The 12,856-nt window shown below is 40.3% G+C and overlaps 1 protein-coding gene across 2 annotated transcripts in view; it reads right to left on the reverse strand.

Moving 5' to 3' along the window:
• Nucleotides 1-1,087: 1,087 nt before the first annotated feature.
• The window catches only part of LOC137967250 (TBC1 domain family member 5-like), a 27,944-nt gene continuing 16,175 nt past the window's right edge, over nucleotides 1,088-12,856 (reverse strand). For both annotated transcript variants that reach the window (XM_068813767.1, XM_068813769.1), the window contains 4 exons: nucleotides 10,878-11,062; nucleotides 7,479-7,581; nucleotides 5,203-5,282; nucleotides 1,088-3,204 (listed from right to left, as the gene is read on the reverse strand). In XM_068813767.1, coding sequence (XP_068669868.1) covers nucleotides 2,335-3,204; nucleotides 5,203-5,282; nucleotides 7,479-7,581; nucleotides 10,878-11,062 — 1,238 coding nt within the window. In that variant the 3' untranslated portion in view covers nucleotides 1,088-2,334. The remainder of the gene's footprint in view (nucleotides 3,205-5,202; nucleotides 5,283-7,478; nucleotides 7,582-10,877; nucleotides 11,063-12,856) is intronic.

Raw genomic sequence — 12,856 nt, forward strand, 5'->3', positions numbered from 1 at the left:
CGGAAAAATTGTTATGTAGGAAAAGCTACTTAATATTACTGAAAACTTGAACCTACTTGTTTGTCCGGGCTATAATCTTTAAGTAAAGTGATTTTAAATTGCTCAACCTTGCAAAGAAATGTAAGCAAATTGGACCGATACAGTCATCACCTTGCACTCAGTGTCGGATTCCAAATGCAGTTTCACGTTATTTCCATGTAAATACTACAACTTCTACTATCCAACGTTTTTTTTCTCCTTAAAATATGTTTTCCGTGTACCTATTACGAGTGAATAAAACCATTAAAAAAAGGGGGTCACAGTGCTCGTTTCTTTACAACACGATGATAAATGGATGGCAAAGGGGCAATTTCGGCTTCAAAACGATCATTTACTGTGAAAGGACTGGGGCGAATTCCCAAAAACCACACCTTCTTGACCGAGAAGCGTTATCATGATTGCACTTAAAAGCTTTTGAACAGCAAAAGTAACCTTTGTTGCCTCTCTTCAGATGCCTGGCGTGAAACCCGCCATCTCGGAACTCGCAATGTTATGCGCCGTACGAGATGCGCGGTGCAAAACAAGGGAATCACATTAATGAACAAAAACCAAGGCTCTGCAAGCCCTTCTCGTGCGTTTTGCATTTTGGTACATTTCTTTGCTGTCCTCGTCCTGACAACGCCGTGAACTGACGAATTTTAAGGTTGTGTAGAGGACGTGAGAACCTGACGAAACATTTTTAATTTTCTTCCCAAACAACCACACCGTCCACGCCAGTTTTATTTCCGCAATGTTGATAAACACTTTCCATTCCGAACGACTTGGAGTTATCACGAAACTATTACAACGGGAAATAACATTTTTAGACAACGTTCTCGTTGGAGTCGTGGTCGTCCTTGCGTTGAGGTTCCCATTGTATGGTGTTGTAAACAGCTTCTATTGTTTTCACGTGCCCTGTTTACACCAAACCTTGACCGTCATGTTTAGTTAGACACGGTTTCAAAGTGTTTTCTTTTTAAATCATGTACACTGATTTTTGTCGACCACAAATTTAACACAGATCAAAGCATGTATTGAAACTCACCTGAATCTCATGTAAAGCCAGTCCTACATTTTTCTCTTTGAATAGTTTAATCAAACATGTTTTGTTGCTGTGAATGGGGTATGAGTCACTGTTTTAATTGTTTAGTCTTGTTTTTGGTTCGGGTAGCAAGCCCGACCAATCATTATGGGTAACGAGAGCTCCTACATCACGCAACCAATATGAGGGCAATATGATTATTACTGTTTTTTGCGAAATTCAAAGTACATTCCTCAAAGAAGGAGATCAAGCCTGGTTACACCGTGCCACCATACAAAAAATGACGTCTAACTTAAGGTCATTCAAAAAAACCTCTGTAAAAATACGACGTGCCATGGAAATTTTGAAGAATTGCGTTTGGCATAACACCCACTGTTCTCGAAAAAAATCAACGCTCGACGGTTTTTGACTCTACCAAAAAAACTAACATGTGAACCACACAGAGTGACCGACTTTACCGAGTTCGTGACAACCACGACAAATTACCTTGCATGTGTGATACTTTGATGGAACGTATTGACTCCGAAGATGACTTTCGTTTAGGATATCTGCTTGCTCGAAGCCTGCTTAGCACTAGCCGTTGGTTAAGAGGTATCAAAACCTATAGGTTTCCATGGCATTTAACCTTGGTTAGCGCTAACCTTTAGTTCAGAGGTATCAAAATCTGGAGGTTTCCACGGTATTTAAAGCTAGTTAGCGCTAAGCAGCGTTCAATTCCATCGAAACTTACAGCCTATAGGTTTTGATACCTTTAACCAACGGTTGGCGCTAACCAGGCCCAGAACGTTAGTCACAAAGTTCAAAAGCTGATTAACGCTAATCCCAGATTAAAAAGTAACCGAGGAGTTTACTTTTCTACTCCCAAATGCTCTTCAATGCTGATATTCGGCAAAACTTTACATTAGAAGAAGCCAGTCTTGAAAAACAAATATAAGCAAAAGAAATTTTCACCAAAACGTTGGAAATATGAAACAAAAGTTTACCTAATCCTGGATTAAGTTAATCGGCTTTTGAACAACCGGGCCCAGAATTCAAACCATTTTTGACATTGTACGACCTCGGAGTGGGAAATATCAACAGTTTCCGATGTTCTGCGCGCTATTTTCACACCCAGTTCACTACGCTAAGGATTTGTTATTTGAAATTTCGAGATATTCTAGTCAAATGTAAAATATCGATAAATCATTGGGAGCGAGAATATTACGTGAGCTGCATCGCTCTTATGATAGATTCGTCCTTCTTCCTCAACGTTAGGACTAAGCAATGGTATATCATTAAAAATATTCGTCACTTCGTTCCAACGGATGCGACGGTGGAGCCTGCGCAGTCCCATCTCGATCGACAAACACAAACTCCCGGTCAAGAGACTCGGTCCGAGCTGGTCCAGTGACATCGTTCCCAGAGTCACTTGGTGGACGGGGTGTCTCTTCAAACAGCTTAGTGTCGTCGAGGGATTCACTCCCATTTGGACAATCTGTGGCATCTCTATTGTCCAGAACATTATTTTCTCCGCATTGTTCTTCTGGTTTATCAGTTTCATTATCTGTTCTTGGATCGATACCAGATAAACACGATTCATTTGAATTAACTGAGTTACCATTAGATCTCGTTTCCTCTGCAGAAGTGACAACTGAGTCTCCGCAAAATGACGAATTAGAACCACCCGACTGGATGTCATGTTGTCCTTGGACTAAACTCTCTTTTCCATGAACAACGTTATCTCCACCTTCAACTAAAATATCACTACAAGTGTTTTCTAAGTCAACCTCAAGCTTTCCACCATTGCTTTCTGAATCCACAACGGCTTGTTCTGCGTTGCTTTGCGTGCCCGCAATTGTGCCTTCGCCATTTTCCAAATCACCCTCGCTCGAGGGCTCACTTGAGCCTGCAGTTTCTCCATTTTGTTTTCCGTCGATGTTACTAGCCATGAAACTACTTTCCTTTTCATCGCCCTCAGATTCAAAATGCCCAAAATTCGCCAGCATCGGAACTGGTAGAGTGTCGGATATCTCGCTCTCTTTTTGTTTATGAAGACTTGGGACTTGTAAGCGCGAGGCAATATTGTTATCGATCTCCATAAAGTCGCACTCTGTCTCCATCGTTGACCCTCGAAACGCCAAAGTTCCTTTCAGTAAGTCTCGCACCTGTTAAATATTGATATTTTTCAGAGAAAAACTCTAATGAAAACCGAAACGGAAAGAAACATTCTTTGAGGTTTTAAGTCGCCACAAAAAGATACAAGGGCTTTGTGATAAACTCTACGAAGTATCCTTTAGGCCCTCATCTTAATCACCAAGTTTGTCCAAAAACGCTGGTGATGTCCTTCAGTACACCAAATCGAACAAAATAATACCCTTGGCTCTAACCTTAAGTCTCATGGTTCATTTATTTCACAGTATTTACATAAAATTAACATAGAAAGTAAAGTATGGTCACAACACATGATTACAAGATAAAATAGTTAGAATGGGGGTTAAAAAATGTGTATAGTGGTCAAAGTAGCGATGGCTTTCTAGTTGACCACCACAAGTCTGATGTTAAAAATAAAGATTTTCAGCAAAATAAAGCTACAAGGACGCACATGTAAAAAGGTAAATAATAATAATAATAATAATAATAATAATAATAATAATAATAATAATAATAATAATAATAATAATAATAATAATAATAATAATAATAACTTTTAAACCCTTCTCAAATTAAAAATCAAATGCAAATTCAGCAATACTATAGTTAAAAACAAATGACTTCTTCGCGGTCTGATGGTTTTCAACAAAGGAAATGTAAACAACTGTTTGTAGACTGAAAAAAGGAGAATTTCTATGTACATCCACTAGTAATAATAATAATAATAATAATAATAATAATAATAATAATAATAATAATAATAATAATAATAATAATAATTATACAACTTTATTTTCACACGATAATGTTACGGTGGGCAGACATGAGGGGTCATGTTGCAGCGACAAAAAACTTGTGTAGTACACACTGAGGCGACATGTAGCAGGGATGTGTAGCAGGGATAAAATCACAACATGTGCACACATAAAAATGTTGCGGGTACATGTCCAAGGGATATGTTGCAGCGACATGTCCCCTCGTGTGAACCGATACTCTTATAATTTTGCAACACCAATTTGGGGGTGATTTTGCCCCCGCGACGTGTTCCCTGAAGTTCAACAAGTTGAAACGCAGGAAAATGTCGCTTCAATAGGTCCCTGCAACATGACCCCTCGTGTCTGCCCATCATTAAAGCTGAATAGCTTGTGCGGTGGTGCACAAATGAAATCATATCAAATTAATACATGTCAAATCATATTGGTGTTTGAGGAGAGGGGAAACCGGAGTACCCTGAGAAAACCTCTCGGTGCAGAGTAGAGAACCAACAAACTCAATCCACATATGACGCGGGATCTGGGAATCGAACCCGGACCACATTGGTGGGAGGCGAGTTCTCTCACCACTGCAACATCCCTGCTGCCCGCAACTCCCGCAAACACAAGAAACGAAACAGAGCTATAAAAGCTGTAATACCAAAAAGCCCTTCTCCACTTGGTGGAAGGTGCTCAAGAGGTGCGAACCTTGTAATAAAATTTGCAAGAAATATAATAAATGCCTTTGCGAGAAATTTATCGATATCTGTAGCCTCCGCAACAAACGCTATGCATTTGCGAGTTCGTGCCTCCCACAGAACTAGATACGTGCTGTAATTATGAGTGCCATAGCAACCACGCATTTGTCTATTACCACTAGCATTCCAATTGTCCTTATGCGTGATGACGTCTGACAAGCTGATTTCACCACCAAGCCTCGAATTCGAAAATCAAACTTGTAAATTTTAGCTTGAGTTGAATCCAAAGGAACAAACTTGTAAAGAAAACCCACGTGCAAACAGTATTGCATGTCCAGTTGATGTGAATAATTTTGTGCAAACGAGGTTTTGAGCATATCATGTCATCATGCACAAGGCCTATTTATTGGTAATTTGTTGAAATACTCTGAGAAGTGAGGTAAGTCTTTGAGCAAAAGAAACAGAGCTGTAGCAATAAAACGATGCGTTACTCCCTGAAGTCACGAAATCGTTTCAGTACAAATTTCACGTGTTGATGTTTTTACTTCAATAATAATTTTACCTGTTTCAAGCCAGCTAAGCACAAGTAAACAATATCACGGACAGAATCTTCTTCCTTTGTGAGTTCGTCTTGAAGAAGATCTACAAAGCGAAACAATCAGGATTCATAATTTGCTCTACTCCGCAATTCCTGCTGTTGCTAACAAAATTGGCCACGAATTTCATCAAAGCGATAACTGACCTCGTTCTAATATGAACATCTTTTCTTAAAAGGACGTTGTCTTAATTGAGCGTCGAAATTACTGAGGGCGCGTTCGATGGACCGTATTCCGGAATAGGAATACATAGAATAGAAGCTAGAAAACCTGCGTTTTTACCTGAGTATAACTTCGGGATCGATACGGTTTTGCAATGCCAAATGAGCTAAAATACCGTGCTGCACGATTAATTTCTTCTTCTCACCAATGATATTATTGCTTTGTGGCGTTGTCGAGCTTTAGCAACGACGACGGGAACGGCAACGAGAACGTCATCTCAAAACATAAATTTCCATTATTGTAATCACTTCGAGACTATTCCAAGCTTTTTAACACGACAATGGTGTAGCAGTCCACACAGAATGGCACCGACTTAATTCAGGGGAGAAAATGAAAATTTATCCTCAAGTGCTGACGTTCTCCAAAAAACATCAAATTTAGCTATTTCACGTTGGTGCTTTGCTTTCGACGGCAAAGAAATGGACTAAAATGAAAAACGCACGTGCAGGGCGTGCAAAGCTATTGTTTTTGCCTACTAAATATGCAAATTTCTGTCGTTCTCGTTGCCGTCGCTAAAGCTACCTATTAGGGACTTTAAGAAACCACGACGGCTACGGCGACGAAAACGTCACTTCAAAATATGAGTTTGAGCTATTCTAAGCTTTTTCATGATTATTCCATCTTGTTTGTATTATATAATATGGGCGAAGTGTCCTAAAACTGGAATGGTACGGACGGATTTGAAGTAAAGAGTGAGACTGCAAGATTCACTGTAGTTTGTCCACGTTGTCGTCAAAACCTTAAATTTGGTCATTTCAGGTAGTAGTTTGGACGAGTACGGGAGAGATTTGTTCAAAAAAGCGTGCCGCACGTGCAGCACGATCATCTTGGTTCTTTCAACCAATAATATTACTGCTTTTCGGCGTTGTCGTTGCCGTAGCCGTCGAGGTATCTTAAACTCCCTACTAAGCAAGGACGACAACGACGGCCACGGGAACGTTGTCTAAAAATATTATTTCTCGTTACTGTAATAACGTTGCGATGCTCCAAGTTGCTAGGCATGGAAAATGTGAGTCCACATTTCAAGAAAAAAAAAAAAGGAGAAAACGGTGTGGATATTTAGAAAGAAAATTTAGAAGTCATCGTCAGGTGCTCGTGTCCTCTTCATAACCTCAAATTTCACGCATAAGTGCACGTCGTTGTCAAGACGAGAACGGCAAAGAAATGTGTAATGTCGTTGTCGTCCTCGCTTAAGATAGCTCTTGTTTTGCAAAGGAAGGAAAATAAATTTGCTTAAGTGCACGCCGAACGTGCAGCACGCTTTTGATACTTATAATCGTCGCCAAAGCACCCTACAGGTGATTGGGTCAAAAAAGACGAAATGTACAAATGTTGGGTGACGAACAAAATAAGCTAATAACATCTTGTTTACCCCCCCCCCCCCCCATTGTTTTCGATTTCTCTTGGGAGGGGGGGGGGGGGGGTTAAAGATGTGTATTAGGGCCGCTTTACACGAGCCCGGGTTGGACACCGACCAGGGTCAGTTGACCGTCGAATTTTACGTTTACACGAGCCCGGGCTGGGTGAGGGTTGGGTCGATCTCGGCTGACCCGGGTCAGTTCCTTTTCGCTCAGTTGAAAGGTGAGGAAAATGGCGGAGGAACCATGCAGCTGCATGAATTTTAAATGCTCATCATCATTGTCCAACAGTAACATTTTGCTACAGGCTGCGCATGGGCAAGAACGCTGAACCGCAAAAAAGAGTGACGTTCAAACGATCCCGAGTCAGATGGGTCAGTGTTTACATGAAGAAATTGAAGAAATTTTAACCCTTCTAGCCGGGTCAACCCGAGTCTCGAGAAGGGTTACTCGGCAAGGGGTGCTGACCTGGTTTAACTACTGTTTTCATGTAAAGGCTTACAAACATTTGATTGCAAAAGGGTTACCCGCTGCGGTGATTCGACCCGGGGTCGTGTAAAGAAGCCCCTTAGGGGATTTGAGAAAGCAGAGAAAGTCAAAGTGTTGTTTGTGTCAACTAACATGGCGGACATGACGTAACGTGCAAGCCACCAAATACTCACCGATGTAAGAATCCATTTTTCTGCCGCAGTAAAGATAGAGTCCCTGCATTTTATCCAGCTCGGATTTCAACGACGACACTTGTTTCTGAAGTCGCTCGTGATCCTGAAAGAGTCCAAGACAATTAGCGACAAACGTTCACTTGAAAAATCCATCCCTGTCCTGTTAAGACTCTCGTTCTAGATCTAAAATTGCCATTTCTTATTTAACCATGGTTCGTACAACTTAAGGCAAACGAAATTCAAGGACTTTTCAAGGACAAATTACAGTTTTCAAGGACTAAAATTTATTCAATACACTGACATTCTTGGTCCCACTCAATGGAGTCATTTGCGAATTTTAAATAGACCAGCCACGGTTGGTCACATTATTTTATACTGTAATATTTTGTAATAACACTTTTTAAAAGGACAACAGTCACTGGCCATGACTTGAAGTTGCATCTGGGTATAGAAATAGTATTTGAAGATAGAAAAATTATATTGTTCATAAAAATGTTACTAAGATGATGATGATGTTTTTAATAGCAGCCTTCTAAATTGCCTTATCTTTGGCTGCCTTTCTGAGCGTTATTCGCTTCCGTATGACCGAAACCCGATTCTGACCTTAGATCACAACTTGAAGTAACTTCTTTGGGTAAAAATGTACCGACCAGCGCAGACTGAGTTAAACTTGAAGTTGTACAAGTGTTCATTTTATGTTTATCGCCAATCATGTGAGACTCTTGAGTGCTTTCTCCCATGCACACATAGCTTTACGTTTGTCGCCTTTAAATTCTCTTACCCAGCTACAGTTTGGATCGCTTAACCATTTAAATTGAAAACGAAGAGAGAAACCAAACTATTTACACGGTGCAAAAAAAGTGGCGGACAACCAACAGCTTGGTGCAATGTGCATGAAATTGCGGTGAAGATGCAGTTTCGCTTCATGTACGCCTTTGCGTTTTTTTCCTAGAATTTTCTCACCGTAATCGTTTATGGCTTGTTATTAGTCATAAATGGCCAAATTTTCGTTGGCAAAATAATTTAATTTCTCAGAAAATGATGTGGCATAGACAAATTTGTGAATTTCAAGGACCTTTCAAGACCTAATAAAGAAATCAAGTACTTTTCAAGGACCTCAAACGAATTCAAGGACTTTTCAAGACGGGTACTAAAATTCAAGACCTTTTCAAGATTGTGCGAACCATGTTTAACTCATATTAAAATACAATAAAAAACGTTCACTGGCTAAACATTTTTTGAAAAAGAATATAAGCTTTCGGCTGTCGATCTACAGCCTTCCACGGATAAAACGAATGTAAATTAGTGAAATATATACAGAAAAGGCGAGATAAAATCGACTCACTTGATCGGGACAGAAGATGAAGTATGAAGAAGTGGGGTGATGGTAGGGGTGGAGGTTGGTAGTGGTGGGAATTTAGTTGGAAGAGCACCGGACTTCCGTGAGGGGGTAAAGGGTTCACGCCAAACCCGAGGGTATTTAAACAACCGTGACTGAGAAGCTAACTTTGTGTTGACATTAATTTAATTGGCAGCACCTTTCAGCACCCCACGAACGAGAGTTTTTCATTTTGGAACAGTTCTCTGTCTAACTAAAACGTGAAAAGACCAAATCAATCGGTTGGATTCTTGGTTTGCGCTCACGTGAAAGGGTGGCCATGTTGCATGGCAATACAATACAATTTATTTTTGCATAATTTGCATAATAATAAAGTTTAGTTCCCAGCGGAGAGACAGGTTATTGTTCTTGCCATCCAATATGGCCACCGTGACGTCACAAGAAAACCAGCGATGTAGAGGAGGCCTGAATCTGACGAAAAAATTGTCAAATTTTTCTCTAAACCTCCACACCGTTCACAATTCACATCTTAAAGAACCTTGGATGATCGCTAATAGAGTACAATAACGCCACGTTACATTTTCACATGACATTCGCTAAGCCGTCGACGTCTTCGTGCTTAAAGTGCCCCTGTGACCAACAAATCAATTCTTATTTTTCTTTGGATTTCAAAACTGTGTTAACCAAACAGTAAGCGAGCCTTGACTTCAAAAAGACACCTGTTTATTTTAACGGGAATTTTCCTATTTAATGGTCCGCCATTACTAACTTTAAGTTCTTGAGAGAGCTGGTTCGAGGAGAAAATGACATCAAAGTCTCACCAGTTTAAGAATGCAATGCGTGTGTAGGCCGCAAAATTAATATGAAGCACGGGAGTTTTTTGGGCTTTCAGACTATTAAATTCACGTTTTGCTAATAAAATAAAGCGCATGGCCTTGTTCCAGGATATCTATCTAATCACTGAGTTTCTTAAGCGTTCATCACTATCAACGCGCAAAACTAGAAATTCACAGCTGGTATCTCTCTGGAACGCTCAGCCTCAAAATATTAATATATGGAAAGAACCCAAGTGAGGCCATCGCTAGTGTGTGCATGTGATGGATGAAGAACCTTCGCTGATCCATAGCATCAGGAACTTCTTATGCAACACCCTTGGGCCGAGCCGATTTGTCCTCAAACTCCCACGGCCTAGAGCAACGGTGATCTAATCCGGAGGTCGTGGGTTCGATTCCCACCCGGGTCAGAGATTTTTTTCTGTCCTTGGGTGTTGCATAAGAAGTTCCTGATGCTGTGGATCAGCGAAGGTTCTTCGTCCATCACATGCACACAGTAGCGATGGGCTCACTTGAGTTCTTTCCATATGTACATACACACGCTACTTAGGACAACACGCACTCTCAAAATATTAAATTAAGTCAATCGTTAGTTCATTTCAAGACTTTGATGAGGAAAAGACTCTTAATGGATAGCTAACTGAATTTATCTAGTACGGAATAGTTTGCTCATTCTAATTCTTTAGCCTCTATTAGATAAAAAAAATTGGAATTTCTTAATGCGTTTTAAATTTTACTTAGAGAGAATCAATGTTATTGTGTTTTATTGTTGTTTGTTACATATTTCACTGAAAAGCCCCTTGGGGACGTGAAATAAATGTATGTATGTATGTATGTATGTTGTATGCATGCATACACACGGTGAAATTTTCAGCTTGTGAGCCTTTGACGTCACTTTTCCCTGGGTCCAACCCTCTGAGGTCCAATCGGTCAGTTTCGAACGCGAGTAATGGCGGACCATAAAATTCAAGACTTACACTCAAAGACTTAAAAAAAAAAAAAAGTAAACGGCCTTTGGATAAAAATCAAAACTCAAAATCTTGCCAGTCAGGTGTTAAACAAACACACTTTCAAAATATGAAGGAAAAAAGGAAGTGATTTTTTTTATCACAGGGGCACTTTACGGTTCCTAACTCCCCGCTCGCCATACGCAAGACTCTCAGGCAGACCTGACGATCAAACACGAAACATCCACTTCGTCTACCACAAAAAAATGTCTTTATCTACCTGCGCTAGTTCATCATAGTCAATTCTTGACCGATTTCTGGGTCGCGTCATCAGTTTGTCTTTGATCGATTTTACACCCTTCCCTGGACTGGTCTGGGAACCAGAGTCTGCGCGGTCTCTCATCTCGGGAACTGGGACTGAGACTGGCCTAGCTGGCCGAGGGCGCCTTGGAAGAAGTTCCTCGGCTGAAAAACAAACACAACGTCTCAAAGACTGTCACTGAAATCCAAATCTAACAAAAAGTTATTGAGAGTAAACCACTCCAAATCTCGCTGCGCAAATTACTACGCCACCGCGGTTGTACCTTTTTCACGCCAGTTAAACAGGTCCAACTAGACATGGTTTAACCGAAGCGAAAATTACACTGATGCAATTTTAAATCCTCGGACGTTTTGCTCGACGCCTGCACATACTGCACGTGCAACATCATTAAATATCTTCGTGCCGTCAATAATGAAATTAACTGTCATTTTAACAAATTCTGGAGTTTTGGATACTGGACTGGAAAATTTCGCTTCCCGCAACAAAATTTCCAGCTTGCGCGATTACACGATATTCTTGGTTTTCACCTGACTTCAGAAAAAACTAAAATTAAAAATTTTGAGTTTTCACCGTCATCGGGTAAAAGACATTTTAAAGATAAATCTGCTGGTCTGTTTTCAGCTCGGAAGCATGCTTTGTTTTGAAAACAGAGCAGTTTGAATTTCAATGTTTTTTTACAATGGGTGACATCTGGTTTGCTTCTGAGAACATGTCACATTTTAAAACACCATCGTAGAAACTTGTAAAGCATCTGTTTACAGGTTCTGGTTGGAGTCAACGCCGTTAACAACAGTTTTAAATGTGAACAACTATTCTGCGATCGCACTTGAGCATTTGGTTGGGTCACCGAATACGGACTTTGGACTTCGGACTTCGGACTACGGACTTCGGGCTCCAGATTTCGGACTTCGGACTACGAAATTGAACTGAAGATTGACCAAGATAAAATTGTGACATAAAAAAATCACTGAAATACTGAGAATTTTAAAGGAAATTGGCTAAAATTCCTTCGAACAAACTGTAGGTTACTCGTAGCAACTTGTTAAATTATTTATTATTTTAAAGGTGTTTAACGTTGACCGCAGTTTTGAAACATTATTTCATCAGAAGAAAGAGTGAAGTTATCCTCACTCTTACCTGCACAATGAAAGAAATTATCTCTAATTATTGACACCTAAAATATTCACCTGGCTTCAACGGGAATCGGATCCATGAACTCTGCGATGCCGGTGCAATACTCTTCCAACTGAGCCATGAAGGCAGACAGTTGGGAGCACTGCTCAATTTTATGGGCTCATGTGTTCCCGTGAAGGACTTGGTAAATATAAACACCTTAGGGCGCGTTCGATTGACCTTATTCAGGAATAAGAATACGTGGAGTGATGATTAAAACGGTATTTTTAGCGCGTTTCGAAGCAGCAAGGATAATAAAAATATGTTTAAAATAGCATTTTAGCGGATGTTTGACAATTTTAATGTGAATTTCCGCGAAAACGAAGGATTTCTAACTTATATTCCATGCATTCTTATTCCGGAATACGGTCAATCGAACGCACCCTTAATGACTGGTCCCGAGGAAAACAGTTAATTTTGTTTCCCTCGAATCTCAATGTTTCCCTCGGGACCAGTCATTAAGTGATTTGCTATGTAGCACAAAAAGAAAAACGAGCAATGGCAACAGCAACGGCGGGCGTCGGTCAACATTCGCGGATAACAGTGCACTGTTACCCTCTGACGTCATAGATTTTGCATTGTTGCCCGCCCAGAAACTTTTGGCGGCAAACAGTTTTAGTGATAGATGTCATGTGACCTCGAAGTAACCAGTGAGTGCACGCGCTGTTGAGGGAAAAAAATCCAGCTATAAAACAACTACATTTATTTCACTATTTTAGTATCTACCCAAATTCCAAGAAATCAGTTGCTTACGGCGTATACCG

Source organism: Montipora foliosa, chromosome 8 (assembly GCF_036669935.1).
Source record: "Montipora foliosa isolate CH-2021 chromosome 8, ASM3666993v2, whole genome shotgun sequence".
NCBI lineage: Eukaryota > Metazoa > Cnidaria > Anthozoa > Scleractinia > Acroporidae > Montipora > Montipora foliosa.